The sequence below is a fragment of the Malania oleifera genome, chromosome 4 (genome assembly GCF_029873635.1).
Source record: "Malania oleifera isolate guangnan ecotype guangnan chromosome 4, ASM2987363v1, whole genome shotgun sequence".
Lineage (NCBI taxonomy): Eukaryota > Viridiplantae > Streptophyta > Magnoliopsida > Santalales > Ximeniaceae > Malania > Malania oleifera.
The window spans coordinates 19,011,859-19,033,184 of NC_080420.1; the positions used below are offsets into that span (position 1 = coordinate 19,011,859).

Below are 21,326 nucleotides of genomic sequence, written 5' to 3' on the forward strand. Positions count from 1 at the left end.
ATGATATTTGATCCAGCTCCAGTGTCAGATACTGCTTTAGTTGCACTTTTTTCTGGTTGGGCATGCAAAGGCCGTTATGGAGATGGTTGTTTGTCTTCAAGTGCAATTGGCTGTTGTCCTGCAAAACTTCTGACTGAAACTGAAGATTTTGAGCGGGCATTCTTTGCATGCACTGGGTCACTTTCCACAGAGGAGAAACTTGCATCTGTACAGGCAAGTGATGCCAGGGCAATTATGTTTGGAAATGCTTTGTTGTGTGCAACTGATGACGTTCCTGATGCTATGAGGACTATGAATGCACAGAAAGTAGCTTGTAGTAATCAGTCTTGCTGTGTGCCTGGGTTAGGAGTGAACAGCAGTAATCTGGGAATGAGTTCTCTTGCTGCAGCAAAATCTTTGCGCTCCTTATCGTTTAGTTCTTGTGCTCCATCCCTCAACTCCAGTCTTTTTAACTGGGAAACAGATATAGGTTCTGCAGACATTGGATGTGCAACACGACCTATTGATAATATATTTAATTTTCATAAAGCCATCAGGAAAGACCTGGAATACCTGGATGTTGAATCTGGAAAACTTAGTGATTGTAATATGAATTTCCTTAGGCAGTTTAGTGGTAGATTTCGCTTATTATGGGGCTTATATAGAGCTCATAGTAATGCTGAGGATGATATAGTATTTCCAGCATTAGAATCTAAAGAGACACTTCACAATGTTAGCCACTCTTACACCCTGGACCACAAGCAGGAAGAAGAACATTTTGAGGATATATCATCCACACTTTCTGAGCTTATCACACTTACTGAAAGCTTGAACAATTCAAATCTATCTGATGATATAGTTGGAAATAAATTTGATTCGTCTGATTGTAACAGTAGCATGAGAAAGTATAATGAGCTTGCCACGAAGCTTCAGGGCATGTGCAAATCCATAAGAGTAACCCTAGATCAACATGTTTTCCGGGAAGAACTTGAGCTTTGGCCATTGTTTGACAGACATTTTTCTGTGGAGGAGCAGGACAAAATTGTTGGGCGCATAATTGGTACTACAGGTGCAGAGGTTCTGCAATCAATGTTGCCCTGGGTAACATCTGCTCTCACCCAGGAGGAGCAGAGTAAAATGATGGACACATGGAAGCAAGCAACCAGGAACACAATGTTCAGTGAGTGGCTTAATGAATGGTGGGAAGGAGCGTCTGCTGATTCTCGAAAGGTTGAAACAGCAGGGAGTAGTGTCTCTCAAGGTTTGTACAACTGCTGTCATGGTGATGCAAAAATTTATTTTGTTTGCTGTTGATTTCATTGTTCTGTTTAATATCCCAAGAGTCCGCAAAATCGAGGCTAATGGATTGACATTACTTCTTTAATTTTATACCACAGTAACATTAAATAACTTCCATTGCTAATATTTCTGGCATGCATTTTATATTTTTCACATTTTTTAGGTGCTGATCTTTATGAAAGTGTGGACCACAGCGATCACACTTTCAAACCTGGATGGAAAGACATATTTAGGATGAACCAAAATGAGCTTGAATCTGAGATAAGAAAAGTTTCCCGAGATCCAACTCTTGATCCAAGAAGAAAAGCCTATCTGATTCAAAATCTTATGACCAGGTTCATTTCTACGACAGCTATTTTCTGGGATAGTGTGTTGAGATATTGTTTATTATTACATATTCTAATTATCTGGATTTATATTTGCACATGCTAGTCGCTGGATAGCTGCTCAGCAGAAATTGCCTCAAGCAAGAGTAGGTGAAAGTTCAAATGGTGAAGATCTACTTGAGTGTTCTCCATCATTTCGAGACCCTGAGAAACAAGTGTTTGGGTGTGAGCATTACAAAAGAAATTGTAAACTGCGTGCTGCTTGTTGTGGCAAGCTATTTACATGCAGGTTCTGCCATGATAAAGTCAGCGATCATTCAATGGACAGGTAACATCATACTAGTTATTGTGTTTGTTGGACTTCTAAGTGACTTGTACACATCTATCTGACACTAATTTATTTGCAGGAAGGCAACATCTGAAATGATGTGTATGCAGTGCCTCAAAGTTCAGGCTGTTGGGCCCAATTGCACAACATCTTCCTGCAATGGACTCTCAATGGCAAAGTATTATTGCTCAATCTGCAAATTTTTTGATGATGAAAGGTAAAAGAATATTCATTACATATCATTTTCTTTCTTCTAACTTGAATATTGCTGCCAAAAAAAAAACAAAGAGAAAAAAGAAAAGAAGATTCTATTTGTATAAAATTAATACAATGCTAAAATTTCAATAGAGTAAAAGAGGTAATAAGAGGGTCATAGAATTTTATGCTGAGCTTTGTATCTGGATCATTGTGATTTATATACGGAGTATCATAGATCTCATACTTGGTATATGATGTTGAATTTTAAGCATGGCTGCCCCCCCAAAATCTTGATACATTGTCTGCATGGATGCACTATATTTGTGTATGTGATTCTAATGTAACACACTAGTCTTCAAAAATATGTGCTTTCACATAGGTTAATAGTGTTAACTATTTCATTGTCTTTTGTTGCTGACTTCTTGTATCACCTTCTTATCATATGGTTGTTGCTTTTGTTATAAAAGTCAGTTTCTAACTTGATCCTCAGATGGTGATATTGCATGTAGTTACTTCGTCCCATCATCTCTCTCCCTCGCTCTCTCTCTCTTCCAGAGAAGAAAGGAGTGTAAATTACCAGGTATAGAGAAATTGTTGGCCCAACACTGTACTAAAAGAGAGGTAGGTTCTACCTGAAAATGCAGATCATGGAGCTTAAATATAACTTGGGTCTGGTGATTGTCAGAATTATCAGGTATTAGAAAGCCTAGCACCGTGCCTCCTAGAAAACCTGTCACCATATTCCTATAGACTGGCCAAGGGTGCAAAGTGGCTCAACATTTGACTCACTGACAATTAGTGTGAAGATAATCACAGGTCTGGTCATATCACTGTAGTTTTTCCAAGGAGGTTGACAATGTGCCAGTTTTTGAATCTTGGTGGTGATGGGAGAGAATGACCATCATAGACTGAATATGGGGGCAATCTCTTTGCAGGAGGGAGCTTTTCTAGGCTGGCGAAAAGGTTTCAGGAATTTGCACCATCTGCACTGAAGACTTTTAAGCTGTTTTTGAGTTGGGGGGCGGGGGGTGGGCGGGCAGTTTTCTGTCTTAAAAAATGGAGATATGGTGGTGCTGGTGGTAGTGGTGATGGTATGATGTGTGCCTACTGGCCTTTGGTGCAAGCTTGTGTAAATGTCTTCAATAATCAAGTTGAAAGTGCTAGACATAAGTCATTGAATGAGTAAATTATGATTTCTTCTACAGGATAGATTCTTTTGAGACCCTTATATGGCAGCCATGGCATCATCATTGGAATCCTCCAGCATTGCCGTTTTTAGAGTGGTTGATAAGGTGAAGGACTGTCACGTGATGTTTCTCTCATCATCATCTGTTCATCTCTATGCTTTTGTTTCCCTTTCTGCCTATGACACTGGTGGCTGGCCGTGGTTCCCAATCCGGAGTGTCGGTACCGTCTGGCATTCCCCAAGTGCTTGGAATGGGTGAACAACCAAAGAGTTGAAAGAGTTTTGGGGAGAGGTTGACGGCCATGGCATTCCCTCCGTTGATACTCTTAATTGCTTCTTTGGCCTTTGGTTTGCAGGATTTAAGTTTTCCTTGAGCACTGTGACTCCATGGAATCGTGATACTTGGAATATACTATTTTTATGCATTTAGTTTACAAACGTATTATTGATGCATTCCTGAGAATGTGATGTTTGGTTTTGTCCTAGAAATAATGATAAAATAACTATGCTTTCCCAAAATATTCTCAAGTTGGGCATGTTGAGGGAGTCATAAATGTCAAAGTATTGTGTGAATGGCCGAATGGTTTGGCCTTGCCTTGAGTTCTATATATTATATATAGACTTTACAAGAATGCCATACATGGAAAGTAAATAAGTTCTAGCATGATTCTGGCCCTATCATGTAAACTATAATTTGTCAAGCCCTATACATGCAAACTATATGCTAACTGTACAAAATAATGAATTGAGAAATAAGGAAATAATTGTGGGCTGAAGTAAGGAAAGAAATCTTTTGCTTTGCTATTTGCTAATCCGTTGACAGCCCCCCTCAAATTGATGCAGGTTGATCAACAAGCATCAATTTGCTACTTAGGAAGCAATGTCGATGACGAGTGAGAGTCTTGGTGAAGATATCCGCAATTTGTAATTCAGTGGAAATATGTGGAAGAGTGATAACACGAGCTTCAAATGCTTCACGGATAGAGTGACAATCAACTTCAATATGCTTCATGCGCTCATGATAGACAGGATTGGCCGTGATTTGGATAGTACTCATATTATCAGCATGTAGAGGTGTAGGATTAGTCTTAGAAAAATCTAGCTTAGCAAGCAATCCTCGAAGCCAAATAATTTTAGAACAAGCAAAAGACATCGCCTGGTATTCAAATTCCGTTGATGACTTAGAAACTCTGTCTTGCTTCTCACTCTTCCAAGAGATCAATGCATCACCTAAGAACACACACCAACCAGTGATGGAGCGATGTGTATCCACACAACCAGCCCAATCAGCATCGCTATAAGCAACAAGGTGAGTAGAATTGCCTGCAGGGAGGAATAAACCACGGACAGAACTAACCTGAACATAGCATATGATCCTATGGACAGCAGCCAAATGAAGATGACGAGGATTCTGAAGAAACTGACTGACTTGCTGTATAGCAAAAGAAATGTCTGGTCTAGTCCTAAGTGTGATTGGGCTCTAGAGTGGCAATTTATTCCTGCATAGCTTGTCGCCAACAATCATGCTTGGCAGTGTGTGAGTAGGATGTGGGAATATCTAAATTGGACAATGCAGCAGTAAGAGCTACTAGAAGAGACAGTGGGCGAGAGCGTCGCGTATACACAATACCTGGTTTAAAATGAGAACTGACTTGATGAGGATTCGAGAACTGTTCCTCAAAGGAGGGGAGAATCACAGTAGAAGAAAATGGTATAGAAGACACAAGAAAGAAATGTTGATTTTCAAAGAAAATAACATTCCTAGAAATGCGTGTACGATGTAATATAGAATCATAGCAAACAAATCCCTTTTGACACACATTATATACCAAGAATGCACATCAAACAGATTGAGCAGATAATTTATGTCGCTCATGAGGAGGTAAATGAACAAAACATACACAACCAAAGGTATGGAGGTTATCATAACTAGGTTGCTTAGCAAATGAGTGGAAATAGGGAGACGCCATGAGTAGGACTTGAGAAAGTAAACAATTAATCAAGTAAGTAGCAGTTTTTAGAGCTTCAACCTAGAATAAGGATGGAACAAAGGATTCCAGCAAGAGAGTACGTACCACATCTAGGAGATGAAGATTTTTCCGTTTGGCTACTCCATTTTGTTGGGGAGTAGTGGGACATGAACGTTGATGAATAATACCTTTAAAAGCCAAAAATTCCTGAAACTCAATAGACACATATTCACCGCTAGAATCTGTGCGTAATGTCTTAATAGAAGTAGAAGATTGATTGTCAACATACGCTAAAAGCTCAGTGAAAGTACGAAAAATCTTAGATTTAAAGCGATGAAAGTAGACCAAAGTAAATCTGCTATGATCATCAATGAAAGTCACATAGTATTTAAATTTTTCATGTGAACTAATAGGGGAAGGTCCCCAAACATCACTATGGATAAGATCAAAGCATCAAGAAGCTCTACTAGCATGCAAAGGGAAGGGAAGAGTTTTGCTTTTACCAAGTTTGCAAGAGGCACACTCAAGAGATAAAGAAGAACGCTCTTTATTACCAAGTAAACTAGAGTTCAATACATGAGATAAGATCTGAGTATTGAAATGACCTAAATGACGATGCCACACCATACTAAGATCTGAAACATTATTACAAGAAAAAGACTTAATAGAAGAAACTGGAGAATGTGCTGGAACAGGAAAAAGTAGTGGAACCAAGCGCCCCACTTTAGGTCCCTTCGCGATCGGCTCCCCCATTACTTGGTCTTGCACAACACAACCATTACCAGAAAAATTAACAGCACAATTGTTATCAACTAATTGACAAACAGAAATAAGATTTGTGGAAAGCTGAGGAGCAAGAAACACATTAGTGAACGTAGAAGAGGCATCTCCAACAGCAGCTATTAGCAAAGAATTGCCATTGGCAGTCTGAATAACAGATTGATCAGTGTTGTATTTGTGTGTGGCTCTTATACTTGGTGGAGTTCATAAACAAAGGAAGAAAAGCATATGGTTGGAGATTTGGTGCTCTGCAGTAGGGACTCGTCGCTCACTCATTGACGAGGAAATATCGAGAGCCAGAAAATCTCATAAACGAGACTCGTCGATGAGTGCCTTGTTCTAGTCGACAAGTGGATTTCTCTCTCTTGTTGACGAGTGTGTCCTGCTCGTTAATGAGTGCTCTTGGGGCTGCGAGGAAAATTTCAAATTTTGAATATGAACGTTGTGACGGTTGGGGATTCGGAGGGAAGCCTCTGTGGGGTTATTAAATATATCATTTTGAGTATATTTTTGTAAGCGAGAGGGTGAGAGAAGGAGAGAAGATCATTGTATACCATTGTAGTGTGTATCTTTAATTTTCATAGTGAAACTTTTGCCGATTGCTTCCGTGGATGTAGGCTTTGTGGAACCACGTAATTCCTAGTGTCGTTGTTCTTATTATTGCTTTCTATATGTTGCTATGGTTGTGGAAGTATTCTGTATTCACCATTTAGATTGTTGCATTGTTTATGTTTGATCCTCTACAACAATATTGTTATTTCGCTTTGCATTGTTTGAAGAGGTGTTAATTTTCACAAAAAGCAGTGTAGGGCCGAACATGACACAAGGTAGTGAGATTATTCGTCATGTGATTAGAGGCACCTGAGTCCACATGCCAGAGTTTAGTAGAATTGTTACCTTGGAGCCCCATTGCTGATAATGCCGAAATTAGCATATGTTGCACCATTTTGGGTGTGCAGTAATTCGCTGTAGGAGGTGTAGGAGCAGAGGAGTCACCTAAAGAAGAGCTAGGGACCGCAAAAGTCACTATGGTGGGGGTACAATAATAGAAGTTTGTAATGCCGGGGCCTGACGATTCTGCGGGCAAATATGACAGTTTTGATAATGTGACCCTTCTTCTTGCAATAAGAGCAAAATTTCTTGGAACAATTAGCAACGATGTGCGGCATGTGCCCAAATTCTTTGCAGCAAAAACACTGCAAGGTACTAGAATGCACAAGCAGTAATCTTCGTTGAGCAGCATAAGCCATAGGGACAAACCCTAAACTACCATGAGATTGTGCCAGAGTAACTTGAGTACTAAGTTGTTGTTTTTCACAAAGTAACTCACCAAAACAAACATCAAGAGAAGGAATAGGAGAGCGATTTAGTAGAGATGAGCGAACAGATTCATACTTGGGGCGGAGTTTCATAAGAAACTGATCACGGCGACTAGTCCTGTGAAGATGTTGAATAATGGGAAGAGAGGCAACATGAACATCCATAGTAACCAGATCAGAATATTCATTCCAAAGAGTTAGAGACCCCTAATAATAGTCTTGGATGGAACGATTGTCATGTTGAAACATGGCAATCACATGCTCTAACTGAAAACGATGGGCACCGTTATCTTGATGATATAATGCTTTTAAATAAGTCCACATGGATTGAGCGGTGCGATGAGGTCGCAAGTTGGGGACAATATGTGGCTCAATCGAGCCTAGAAGCCAAGACATAATCCGAGCATCAAGAACAGCCCATGAAGGACATGCCGCTGAAGCCTTGGCACCAAGCACAACCCATGAAGGACAAGCTATTGACTCCTTGGATTTATCAAGATTGGGTGCACAATCCGTGCCATCAATATGACCCCAAAGATCTTTTCCCTTTAGGAAAAGTTCAAATTGAAAAGCCCACGTAGAATAATTGTTGCCCGTAAACTTGGCACACAGGTGCGGAGTCCATTCTAAATAAAGGAGAAAATTGAGAAGCCCAAAAAAAAAAAAGACTGCCAAAAGAAAAAGACCACCAGAAAATCTAGAAGCCCAAAAAATAAATCAACACAGGTACAAAGAAAACCAAGAACAACCTGTCTGCACCAAAAAATAAATCTTGAACCAAAAAACCTGCTGTGCCGAGAATCACAAGGACACAGAAGCCCCAGAAACAGCGACAGAGAGAACCAAGACCAACCTTCCTGCACTAAAATATAAATCTTGAACCAAGAAACCTGCTGTGCTGAGACAGAGAAGCACCAGAAAGCTGTTGCCTGCACTAGAATAAATGGCAAACCAGAAAACCTGCTGTGCTGACAGCCACTCAGCCACAGAAATACCGAAAGAACAGAGAACTAAAAAATTCTGGAAGAGAAAAAAAACCACAACAGCCACAGAAACGAGTGACCTCCGAAACCGAGAAGACAAAAAAATTCGAAGGGGAAAACACTTAACATTCGGCTGGCTCTGATACCATGTCAAAGTATTGTGTGAATGGCTGAATGGTTTGGCCTTGAGTTCTGTATATAATATATAGACTTTACAAGAATGCTATACATCGAAAGTAAATAAGTTCTAGCATAATTCTAGTTCTATACGTGTAAACTATAATCTGTCAAGCCCCATACATGGTAAACTAAATATATGCTAACTGTACAAAATAATGAATTGAGAAATAAGGAAATAATTGTGGGCTGAAGTAAGTAAAGAAATCTTTTTCTTTGCTGGTTGCTGTTCCGTTGACAATAAAAAATTGAGGGTATTTTTGGATTTTAAAAATAGAATTGTGGCCCTTTTTATCAGTTCATGTTTTTTGGTGATTCCCTCCAGGCTGCAGCTGGGTGTTCGGAGGAGATTTGGATGCCAACGCATGAAATGGGTCGTGGTTATAAAATGTGAACCAAAATACCTGGGTATCAATGAGGATTCCCAGGAATCGATAGTTGATTCTGGGGACCAAACACCACGTTAAGCTTTCAATGGCACCGAAAATCCCCTAAAATAGTGCAGTAAGATGTAGGGCTTGATCTACACATGTTTTAAGTGCTGAATCTGAATGTGTTTGGTGGTTCAATTAAATGTATCTGAGGTTTAATGACACGGGCTACTTCAAAAGGGGTCTGAAATATTAAGCCAGAAAGACTTTATCTGAAGATTTATATGGGCTTTTAATTATTCAATTGAACTACATATTTTCAGAACTTCATTTTCAGTTCTATTATATACTGGCCTAGACTGTACTAGTGCACTGGCCTGTTGGACTGGTTAACTGCTCACCCTGAAAACGGTGTTATCATTTCACTTCATAAACTTGTTTCCAGTGGGAGCTGCTGCATAAAACTTATTGCTAAAGAACCAAAACATTTAATCAATCCAGTATTACTCCCTGTTCTTTATTACTTTAATGGTCTGAAATTGTGTTGATACTGAGGCAAATTCCCTGACAAATTTGTCATGTTACTCATTTGGTTACTTTAGGACGGTTTATCATTGCCCTTTTTGCAATTTATGCCGAGTTGGGAGGGGACTTGGCGTTGACTTCTTTCATTGCATGACATGCAATTGCTGCTTGGCAATGAAGTTAGTTGATCACAAGTGCAGGGAGAAGGGTCTGGAAACCAATTGCCCTATCTGCTGTGATTTCTTGTTCACGTCAAGTGCAACTGTCAGAGCTCTTCCTTGTGGTCATTTCATGCATTCAGCTTGTTTCCAGGTCTTTTATTTATTTTTTCTATTTGATCCCCTTGTTTTATCTGTTGATTTGTTCCCATTTTTCTGTCAACTTCAATGGAAGAAAAAGCCTTAGTGAAATGCTTAATATAAGATTCTCTCTTCCATCTTTGCAGGCATACACTTGCAGTCACTACATCTGTCCAATTTGTAGCAAATCCTTGGGGGATATGGCGGTAAGAAAATTCTTTGTCAGAAAAACTAATTTTTAGTTTCTCCTCAAATATTAAAGTACTATGTTATCCATCATGAGGCATTTTGACAGCATGAATTAGTGAGCCCATTTCTTCATTCTAGGGTGATTTTGGTGATTTCACTTGGACTGCATTTCCACTCAATAGTTGGCAGCCCATCTTATAGTGTAACTCACACTGACGAGTAGAAGGGTGCTATAGGCAATTTGCAACTCTTGAACATCATGTCTATTGAGTCACAGAATCAGCCCCTCACATGGCTGGGTAGTGCTGCATAACATGTACCACCCTCCAGACTTAGCATTGGCGGGACTTGGTGGGACTATCATGCTGTCCTTCCTACCACTACAAATTCAAACTTTAGGGGGTGTGTTAGGGGATGTACTTGATTTTGCATACAGCTGAAGAAGTTTTTGGCACAGTTGTTGGTAGTCCCATCTTGCTTATGTTTGATCCTTTTTAGACCTAAAAATGGATTTTGGATTTTCTTTTTTCAATTTTCTATCCTCTTTAGTGGGAATAGCGAGTTGTTGCTGCATTATGTGTGCGTGATCAAGTGAACTGATAATAGCACGTTAAACATAATAGGGATGTGTTGCTCATATTTATTCAGATGCATGTCATGAGTGCCAATTACCCTATCACTTTAAATGAATTTGTCACTTTGGATTGAACTTTGGATGACTTGGGGATTGTTTGGAACCACTAATGCAGGAGTACTTTCCAGGAAAAGTGCTGAATGAAATGCTGAAAGTTATAAGTGGTGTTTGGTTGTGTTTAAAATAAGTGGTATTTGGATACCTACTTTTATTATAGGGTATTAGAAGATAATTTTAAACATATTTAAAGTTATAAATATTAATATTCTTTAATTAACAATTTCATTAATAATTATTTTGATTATATATAATTAAAATTTTAATATTTCTATCAAAAAACAATATAAAATTATTATTTTTAATTATGATAAAAATAATATTATTAATGAAAGTTAAAAATTTAATTTATTTAATGTTAATTTAAATTAATAAATAATTCTTGTTCAATCCAGTATTGAATTATAATAACTAATATGTATTTTTAAATATATTTTAAATAAAAATATTAATATTTTTATAATTAAAAAATTAAGTGATAATTATATTAATTTTGATTAGAATTCAAGTATTTTCTATTAACTAAAATAATATAATATTATTTATTAATTAACAATAATCTTGTTATTAATGTATATTTATAACATATAATTATCACATTAATTTATGTTAAAAATAGTATTAATAACTAAATTAAAATTTTTAATTTATTTAACATTAATTTAAATTTATAAATGGTTTTTTTATTCATTCCAGAATTTGATTTGATTTGATTAATAATTAATAGGTTATAATGCATAATAAAATATTATATGAATAATTTAATTAGTAATTATTTTAACTATTATTTTTAATTAATATTTAAATATTTTTATTCAGTAAAAAATAAAATATTGTTTTTTGATTAATAATAAACTTGTTCTTAATATATATTTATAACATATGATTATTATATTAATTTATGTTAAAATAATATTATTAATTAAATTAGTATTTTTTAATTTTTAATATTGATTTAAATTAATATATGGTTTTTCTTTTTTATTCTAAAATTTAATTGTGTTTCGTTAATAATTAATATATTTTAATGCATAATAAAATAATATATGATTATCTTCTAATGTATTTTTTAAATTATAAAATAGTCACTAAATTTTCTTATATTTACAAAATTGACTCTGCCTATGAACAGTATCACTTATAAGTAATCAAAGCTATCCTGAATTGTTTCTTAAAATTCACTTAAATAATTTAAAAAAAAAGTGATTCTGGAAAAGCATTTATTGCAATAAGTGTTTGTTGTAGTGCAAGCCAAACGCCACTTTTTTTTTTTTTTTTTGTAGAAGTGCTTATTTTAAGTGATAAGTACTATAATCACTTTTTTAAAAAGTGTGCTCCCAAATGAGGCTTAGCACTTAAAAAAAAAAAGTGCTTACGGCACTTATTATGTAAAATAAGTTTTATAAAAATAAGAGCTGTTTGGCTTGAACAAAAATAACTGCTTGATACAAAAATTACTTTTTTGAACCTCATTTTTTGAACGAAAATAAGTGAATTTGTAGAAACTGTCTAGGATAGCTTTTTGCCCACTTATGAGCGGGCACTGTACAGGCAATTCTTTCTCCCTCTCTCTACGCAGCTCTCCTCCCTCTCCCTCTGTCTGCACAGGCACTCTCCCCTAAACACTCTCCTCTTCCTCCGCCCTCCGCTGCCGCCTGCCCTTGCATTGCAGCCATCGCCACTGCCTCCTCAAGGCTTCCTCCCTGCGCCCTCTCCTTCCTCACCTTCCTTGCCAGATGACCTAAATCTGCAAAGCCTTCTGCCAGGCAATTTTAGATCTGAAAGGCCCTCTCCCTCCTGCCCAGCTTTCTCCCCCCCCCCCCCCCGCCCCCCCTCCCTGTCCGCGTCCTCTGCCTGTCTCGGCCTATGCTTTCCTCTGAAAAAACCCAGATCTGACTTGTTGTCAATACCTCTTTTCTTTTATTAAAAATATTTTTTAGGGGTTTTTAAATTTGGCCGCATGAAAAAATTTATTAACAGTACAACAACAATAATAACAAAACCAAGCCTTAGTCCCACTAAGTGGGGTCAGTTATATGAATCGTTTTCCGTTAATTTATGCGATCATGGATCATTTCTTTTGATAGATTCAAGGATATTAAATCCTTACTATTTCCTCCCAAGTTATTTTAGGTCTACCCCTACCCCTTCTACTGCCCCTCACAATAACTAAGTCACTCTTCCTCACAGGTGCACTATAAGGCCTACGTTGTAAGTGTCTATGCCATCTGAGTCGTCCCTCCCTTATCTTATCTTCTATAGGAGTTACACCTAACTTACCATGAATATGTTCATTCCTTAATTTATCTTTCAATGTTATACCACTCATCCATCTAAACATCCTCATCTCAGCAGCTTTTACTCTTTGGATATTATGTTTCTTCATCGCCCAACATTCCGATCCAAAAAAATTTATTAGTAGTGTTAATTAAAAATAATAAGTAAAATATAAATATAAATTAAGTAAAAATGCAAGGTAAGACTGTATTCTATAGACCCATTGTGGTCTGCCCCTTCTTGGACCCTGCATACATGGGAGTTTTGTGCACCGGGATGCTCTTTTTTTTTTTCGAAAAATATTAAGAACTATAAGTAAAAATATCAATTAATGTAAAACTAATTAAATTGTTAATTAAGAGGACGTGGTTTTAAGATGGTTTTTTTCATTAGGATTTATTTTAGTTTTTTTATTTGTTTCTAGGATTTTTACTTATTTTTATTTTTTGTGTTTGGGATTTGAGGATCTCTTGACCTTCCCTAGCTTTGTAACTTTCTCTATTCTCATTCTTAATATATTTATTTTGCTATGAAATTTTTTTTAAATAAATTGTTAATTAAAAATATTAACAATGTTACAATATTAATTTAAAACATTAATTAGGAAATATTAATTGAAAATATATTTTTTATTTTTATTTATATTGTTATTGACATAATTTAATAATTATAGATTATTTTTATATATATTATAACCTATTAATTATAAAAATATTTTATTTTTTATATTGTTTTTAACATAATTTAATAATTATATATTATTTTTTATACATTATAACCTATTAATTATATTCTGAAAAATAATAATAATTAAAATTCAAGATTTTAAATCTATGCTTCACTTGTAATAAAAGTCAGTATCCAAATGGATTAGGACTATTGAGAGTAAAAGAAGAAATGTTTTAAGGGGGAAAATGTCTTATTTTTCCATGGTAATTCAGTAGGTGCAGAAATAATTTGACAAATAAATATGTTATTATTACTTTTAAAAAATATTCCAAATTTTGCTTAGAGGCATGAGATTTTTTTATTTTACTTTTGAAAGTGGGAAAAGTTGTATATTCTGTCATAATGTTGGGGACATTAGATGTACATCAGTGCTGATACCTAACTGATTCTGTAGGGCTAGGGTTTACACAGATACTAGAGATCTGTAGATATCTTTTAACTGAAGCATTGCTGAATTTTATTTTACTGCTCAAAGCATGTTGAATTTTTTGCATTGCTTAAATTGCGAGGTCATTTCGCGGGCTTTACTTTAATTTATGTTATGCTTGTTCTCTATGACAATGCTAATAATACTTGGTTTTTTTTTTTTTTTGAATGAGATTCTTGGGCTGTTGCGATTGCTGTGTTGTGTGAGAAAATGAAACTGAAGCATAAAATAATATAAAAAAATCACTCACTTTTGTTTTATGACATTGGCATTAGGTTTAAAAAATCACTCACTTTTGTTTTATGACATTGGCATTAGGTTTACTTTGGTATGCTTGATGCTTTGCTGGCTTCTGAGGAACTCCCAGAAGAATACAGAGATCGCTGCCAGGTAAAGAAGTCATTCTTTTGAGCCCCTCAAACCAATAAACAGGATAAAACAGTTCGGATATGCTTTGAGGTGCATAATTACTGATTGAAAAATCACATTGGCAACCCTTGTTCAGTACCCAGTCGCAATATGACCCTGTCCATTAAATATACAAATGAGCTATTGAGCACAGGCTAGTACCACATGATTTAATCTAATGATTTATTTATTTTTTTAAATCTGTAATCTTGAGTAGTTTAGATCAATTACAAATGATGGTGAAACCATTTTGAACTGTTTTTAACCAATCCAAACTGCTCAAGATTTACCCAAAAAATGTGTGATTTATTTCTTGAATGCTTTTTTTTTTTTAAATTACCTATGTAATTTTGTTTTGAATATGGAGTTCTTTTAATAAATAGTAGAGACTAATAACATATCGATTTAGCTTGATATTTATTATGTTCGATCAAAATACTTCGCTTTTTATCCATTGCTATGAGAATTTTTGGAAGCCAAGATACTAACTGGATGTGGGACGTTTCCCATCATGCCCAGTAATGTGCTTGTGGGTCTTATGCATTAAACACCAAATATATAATAAGACGACACAGTTATTCTCTCTTATTTTATTTTGACATTCTGATTGTCATGCAATCGGGTTGAAAAGTTTCAAAATAGGAATCACTCGAGTATAGATTATTCAGGTATATTTCTTCTTATTGATCTTAATACATTAGAGTGCACAAAATGAATAGGCATTTTGGTATTTTATTGAATGAGTTGCTAATCAGTGCAAGGAAATTAAATTGAGTAATATTTTATTATTTATAATAAAAACTTGCTTGAAAAATACATGATTTTGAGTAGCGTTAAACTCCCAACAATTTCTCATTATATTATATTGTTGTTATTATTGGTGCCGATGACATGGTGGTGTTATTGATATTATTTGTTTATATATTTTCTTTATTGTGATGATTATAATTGGAAGATATTTTTAAAAATTATTACAATAACTACTTAATAGACATATTCAGATGACTAGAATGTAGGTGGAAACTAAACTTTATTTGATGGTGATTTGGAAAAACAGGATATATTGTGCAATGACTGTGGGAAGAAGGGAGCTTCAAGGTTCCACTGGCTGTACCATAAGTGTGGATTTTGTGGATCATACAACACCAGGGTCATAAAGCTTGACTCTACAAATTCCAACTGCTCCAATGTCTAACTGTTCAGCTGTATGAATCTGGAAAATAACGAGTGAAAAAGGTTTTTGCAAACTACATTGCCATTACAGCAGTTGATCAATTCAATCTTCTTGCATTCTTTATATTTCACTGTTATTTGAAATTCCTGCATCTGGGCTGGGGGTTTCTTTTTTATACCTCCAAAACATTTTTTCCCTCATTGCCCAAAGATATTACGATTTTTGTTTTTTTTGTTTGTATATTGTTTTGAGTCATTTGACCGTCAATAATACCAAATTCACATTCTGGAGCAGTTTAAACTTTGGCTTTTGTAGCTAGTGGTGGCAGGTTTTGAGAGGGTGGGAGACAACTCAGTTCTCAATGTATAATTCAAAATTGGGTAAAGAGTACTACTATCTTCTCCTCAAGAGGTTTTTTCAAGAATTTCAATGACCTTGAGGTTTGTAAAAAAGTTACACTTCTTATGTTTTTTACGGGAAAAAAAGTCTTTTGAATGAAAGTTTATGTTAAATTTCAGGAGCAGTCTGTGATACGCTTAAAATTTGGAGGATTTACTTGAAACTTTAGGGGAGGTGCTGAATTTTAAGGGAAGTGTTGACCTTAAAAATTTAGCGGGTTTTAATTTAATGGACCAAAAAGGATTGCTGAATTTCCCATACCCTCTGCTAGGGATAACAATGGAACGGATATTTTTGTGTAGGAGACTTGTGAGGTAGGAAATGGAAGATGTTTCTTTTGTTGCGTAACGCAGGTTTTAGGTAGGAGGTGCTTTTGGTAAAATTAGAATTCAAATCTGATGCTTGATGTAAATATAAAATTGAGGAAGACTTGAAGGGTAAAAGTTTGGCGGGAGAAACATATCCATTGTAATTCTTGAGAAGGGTGATGGATAAATCCGACCCTGTTCAAGTTCAAGTCCTAACAATTTACTTGAAATTAAATGAACGAGTTTATAAAGGATTCGTTTAGCTGTAAAAAAAAATATCTTTTATTTCCCATCTTAATTTTTTTATTTTATAATATGAAATAAATGAATAATAATAAATAATGTTGAAATTAATAGCGTGAGAAGATAACTTTATTTTTAAATTTTACTTTTAAAATTATAAAAATGATTTAAAAATTTTTCAAAGTTATATAACAAAATTAGAAAAAAATTTCATTTTTTTATTTTTATTTTTAATCCTGATTTTGCAAATGGAAATATGAAATTTAGATTTTGGAGTTTAATTTATGTGAATTATGTATAAAGTAAATTCAAATTTAAATTCTAAAATTTATGATTTTAAATTCAAATAGTACCTTGTAAAAATTTTGAAAAATTAAAATAAATATTTTTGTTATTATTTTAAATTTTGAAAATAGAAAATAAAAAATTATTTTGCACATATAAAAAACTTTATATGAGTCTTTAAAATCTTAAAATAAATTAAAATTTTTTATAATTCTTTAAAAAGTTAAAAATAAAAAAATAAAAAAAATATTTCAAAACTAAATAGACTCTAAGCCTCTTAAGAGATTGCTCAAACAAAACAAACGTTCTCTAATACAAACTAATCTTTTATTTATTAGTATATTTCATAATCAAGACTTACATAATGAGGTGAAATGTAATGAACTAATAATAAATTTGATTTTATGTATGTAAATTACAATGTCACTCTAAGTTATATTACATTAAACATTGTTTAAATAGTGTCATTTAACTCCTAATTTTCAAAATAATAATTATTGATGTGCAGCGATTTTAATCTTCCGATTAACAAAATAAATCACACAAAAAACATTCACAGAAAAATGGAGACGAGAGATTTTACGTGGTTCGGTAAGGTTGCTTACGTCCATGGAGCGTGCGCTTGGAGAAAAATCCACTATGAAGTGATGGTAGTACAAGATTTGATTAGTCTCTTCTCAATTCTAGATCTCCTGTACACCCCTTCACCACTCAACTTGTTGAAAAAAAGTTCTTCCTAGAGAGAACCCCTCTCTAACTCTCCTTGCTCAAAATGACAAGCAATCCCTATATTTTCCCATGACTTACAAACATATATATGACACCACACATTAGTTGGATTTAGAGACGATCCAACGACTGTGATAAAAGTCACAATAAATAAATAAAAATAAACATAATTTTTTTAACAATCTCCACCTTGACTTTTAATCACAGCCAAGCACAACATTCCATCCCCACGCTCTGAAATGTTCTGTCAACAATTAATAAGAGACTACATTAACTAAGTCCAGACAACACTTGAACTTGGCTAATGTAACAGGCTTCGTGAGCATATCTGCAGCATTTCCATCTGTGTGGATCTTCAATAACTGGAACTTACCACTTTCAAGTTTCAACCCAACCTCTAACTGCATGGTACCGTATGTCAATATGCTTTGTGCGAAAGTGGTAGATCTGATTCCTTGCTAAGTGGATTGCACTTTAACTATCACAGAATACATGTAACCTATCCTACATAACATCAAGTTCCTAAATTAGTCAAGTTAACCACAAAACCTCCTTACCTGCCTCTGCCAAAGCTATGTATTCGGCTTTTATAGTAGACAAAGCTGTAGTAGGTTGCAACATTGCCTTCCAACTAATGGAACCACCAGCCATGGTAAAAATGAAGCCAGAAGTAGACATCCTCTTATCCAAATCGCCTGCATAATCGGAGTCCACATAACCCTGAATATTACAATCATCAGTACTTTCAAACAGGATACCATAGTCAAAAGTGCCACGCAAATATCTGAAAATCCATTTCACCGCATTCCAATGCATTTTACCTGGATTAGCCATATATTTGCTTACCAAACTAACTGCATATGACAAGCCTAGTCCACTACATACCATAGCATACATCAGACTCCTTACTACACTGGCATAAGGCACAGTAGTCATATCCAACTTATCCTCATCAGTAGAAGGACACAGTTTAGCAGACAACTGAAATTGAGCAACTAGAGGTGTACTTACCAATTTAGCCTTATCCATGTTAAACTGGCCCAACACCTTCTCAATATACTTACCCTATGACAACCACAATTTCTTCTGTTGTCTGCCCCTCCTGATTTCCATGCCAAGGATCTTTTTAGATGCACCAAGATCCTTCATCTCAAACTCATCCTATAACTTGGCTTTCAACACATTCAACCTATTAGTACTGTTAGAGGCAATCAACATGTCATCTATATATAGCATAAAGATCATATATACACCACTGTTAAGAAATTTGAAGTAAAAACAACTGTCATAACTGCTTCTAACATACCCAATCCTCAACATATAAGAATCAAACCTCTTATACCATTGCCTAAGGGATTGCTTTAAACCATAAAGAGACCTATTCAACTTACATACCAGATGCTCTTTACCTTGTTCCACAAACCCCTCCGGTTGCTCCATAAAGATATCTTCCTCAAACTCACCATAAAAGAAAGTTGTCTTTACATCCATCTGTTCCAGATCTAAATCATGCATGGCAACCAATGCAAACAAGGATCTAATAGAAGCATGCTTAACAAAAGAAGAAAAGATTTCATTACAATCTATACCTTCTTCTTGTTTGTATCCTTTTGCTACTAACTCGTCCTTATATTTTATCCCTTCTGATTCTGAAGTAGGTTCTTTCTTTCTAAAAACCCACTTATAATCAATCAACTTCCTGTCCTTGGGCTTCTAAACCAACACCTAAGTGCCATTCTTATGAAGAGACTCCAACTCCTCAACCATGGTTCCAAGCCAACTATCTTGCTCAGAACTCTGAACTATTTCCTCAAAATCAGAAGGATCTCCACTACTAGTAATCAGAGCAAATGCAACTAAGTCCTCAAACCCATACCTGACCGGAGGCTTAACATTCCTCATTTCTCTACTGGTGGCTAGCCCTGTAGGCTCATATCTATCACCTATCTGAGGAATTTTCTGAGGAACTGTAGCCTGTCTCATTATATCTTGTGCAACAGAATCAACAACAGTAGTATGAGTATTACCTATACCTAAATTCTGAATACTGTCCAACTCCACCTGAATAGGTACTCCCGCTGAATCAGACTCCACCTTCTTATCAGCATTCTTCTTCAACATGACTTCCTCATCGAAGACCACATCCTTGTTAGTGACCACCTTTGGTGCTATAGGGTCCCACAATCGGTATCCCTTCACTCATTCTTGGAAACCAATAAATACGCACGGTTTGGACTTAGAGTCCAACTTTTATCTATCTTGTTCCTATACATGCACATACGATGGACAACCAAATATTCTCAACACAGAGTAATCTACTGGCTTAGCTGTCCATACCTCCTCAGGAACCTTTACGTTAATAGCTACAAAAGGAGACCTGCTTACTAGGTAGCATGCCATACTCACTGCTTCTGCCTAGAATGACTTAGGCAGATTAGCCTAAATACTCATACACCTTACCCTCTCTAGTAATGTTCTGTTCATCCTCTCAGCCACCCCATTCTGTTGTGGTCCATGTGGAACTGTATAGTGCCTAGTGATCCTCTCTTCCTTACAGAAGTCAATGAACTGGCTATTTTTGTACTTCGATCCATTGTTAGATCTTAGAAACTTCACCTATTTCCCTGTTTGCTTCTCTACTTGAGCTTTCCATTCCCTAAACTTACTGAATACCTCACTCTTGTGCTTCAAAAAATACACCCATACTTTCCTGAAAAAGTCATCAATAAATGAGACAAAATAAATAGCACCACTGTGAGACTGTACCTATACTGGGCCCCATACATCTGAATGAATGTACTCCAGCACCTCCTTGCTCATATGCTTTCCTGTTCCGAAACTCACTCTACGCTGTTTACCAAACAAACAGTATTTATAGAACTTAAACTTACAACAAGAATTACCTCTCAGTAAGTTCTACCTGTGCTGCTCCTGCAAACCACGCTCACTCATGTGACCCAACCTCATATGCCACAGAGTAGTATCATCTGTATTTGTATTTGAAGAGGTACTAGCTGCAGCTCCACCTGTCACAGTGCTACCCACCAGAGTGTACAAATTGTTCCTCAGATGACCCTTCATTACTACTAGTGAACCTCTAGCCACTTTCAGCACACCACCCCTACTTGAAAAAGAGGAACCATTACTGTCCAAAAAGCCCAAGGAAATCATATTCTTTTTCAAATCTGGATCATGCCTCACATCCTTGATGGTTCTAACCTCACCATCAAACATCTTAATTCTGACCGTTCCAATACCAAGAATACCACATGAAGCATTATTACCCATCCACACCGTCCCTCTAGAGATTGGTTCATATGAGTCAAATTCGTCCCTGTATGGACACATATGATATGAGCATGCTAAATTCAAAGTCTAGGTAGGGGTGTACAAAAATTACCGAAAAATTGAAAATCGAACCGAAATCGAGTCAAAACCATAAACGGTTTTGTTTTTTGGTTTTCGATTTCAGTTGCGGTTTTCAAAAATAAAAATGTTCGGTTTTGATTCGGTTTCGATTTTATGTTGAAATCGAACCGAAAAAATCGAAAAACCAAAAAACTGATTTATATAATATATATATATATAATATGGCTAGTAAAAATATAGCATGCAATATAGCCATATAGCCACTATAGAAAATAAAAATCCTCAATAATTTTTTTAAAACTTTATGAAAAATAAAGCTATTGGAATTGATGTATTCCCAAGAGGAGGGGGGGTGAAT

General features: G+C 35.6%; 2 protein-coding genes across 2 annotated transcripts in view; one reads left to right on the forward strand and one right to left on the reverse strand.

Moving 5' to 3' along the window:
- The window catches only part of LOC131152874 (zinc finger protein BRUTUS-like), a 39,925-nt gene extending 23,997 nt beyond the window's left edge, over positions 1–15,928 (forward strand). Inside the window, exons 7-14 of the mRNA XM_058104807.1 lie at positions 17–1,240; positions 1,442–1,613; positions 1,711–1,932; positions 2,012–2,149; positions 9,519–9,753; positions 9,887–9,946; positions 14,372–14,443; positions 15,519–15,928. Coding sequence (XP_057960790.1) covers positions 17–1,240; positions 1,442–1,613; positions 1,711–1,932; positions 2,012–2,149; positions 9,519–9,753; positions 9,887–9,946; positions 14,372–14,443; positions 15,519–15,656 — 2,261 coding nt within the window. The 3' untranslated portion in view covers positions 15,657–15,928. The remainder of the gene's footprint in view (positions 1–16; positions 1,241–1,441; positions 1,614–1,710; positions 1,933–2,011; positions 2,150–9,518; positions 9,754–9,886; positions 9,947–14,371; positions 14,444–15,518) is intronic.
- Positions 15,929–17,853: 1,925 nt separating this feature from the next.
- Positions 17,854–18,628, reverse strand: LOC131153710 (secreted RxLR effector protein 161-like). Its single transcript, XM_058106158.1, has 3 exons — positions 18,495–18,628; positions 18,157–18,383; positions 17,854–17,927 (listed from the first exon to the last, which is right to left on the reverse strand). The coding sequence occupies exons 1-3, from the start codon at positions 18,626–18,628 to the stop codon at positions 17,854–17,856; spliced, it is 435 nt and encodes a 144-aa protein (XP_057962141.1).
- Positions 18,629–21,326: the final 2,698 nt, after the last annotated feature.

Bases quoted from the DNA above. Each gene is read 5' to 3' on its own strand.
- LOC131153710 (XM_058106158.1), bottom strand. From the start codon at position 18,628: ATGGATAAGGCTAAATTGGTAAGTACACCTCTAGTTGCTCAATTTCAG. The intron at 18,384-18,494 runs GTATGCTATGGT...ATGGATTTTCAG, and splicing joins AGTGTAGTAAGGAGTCTGAT to ATATTTGCGTGGCACTTTTG. The intron at 17,928-18,156 runs GTAAGGAGGTTT...GAAATGCTGCAG, and splicing joins CATAGCTTTGGCAGAGGCAG to ATATGCTCACGAAGCCTGTT.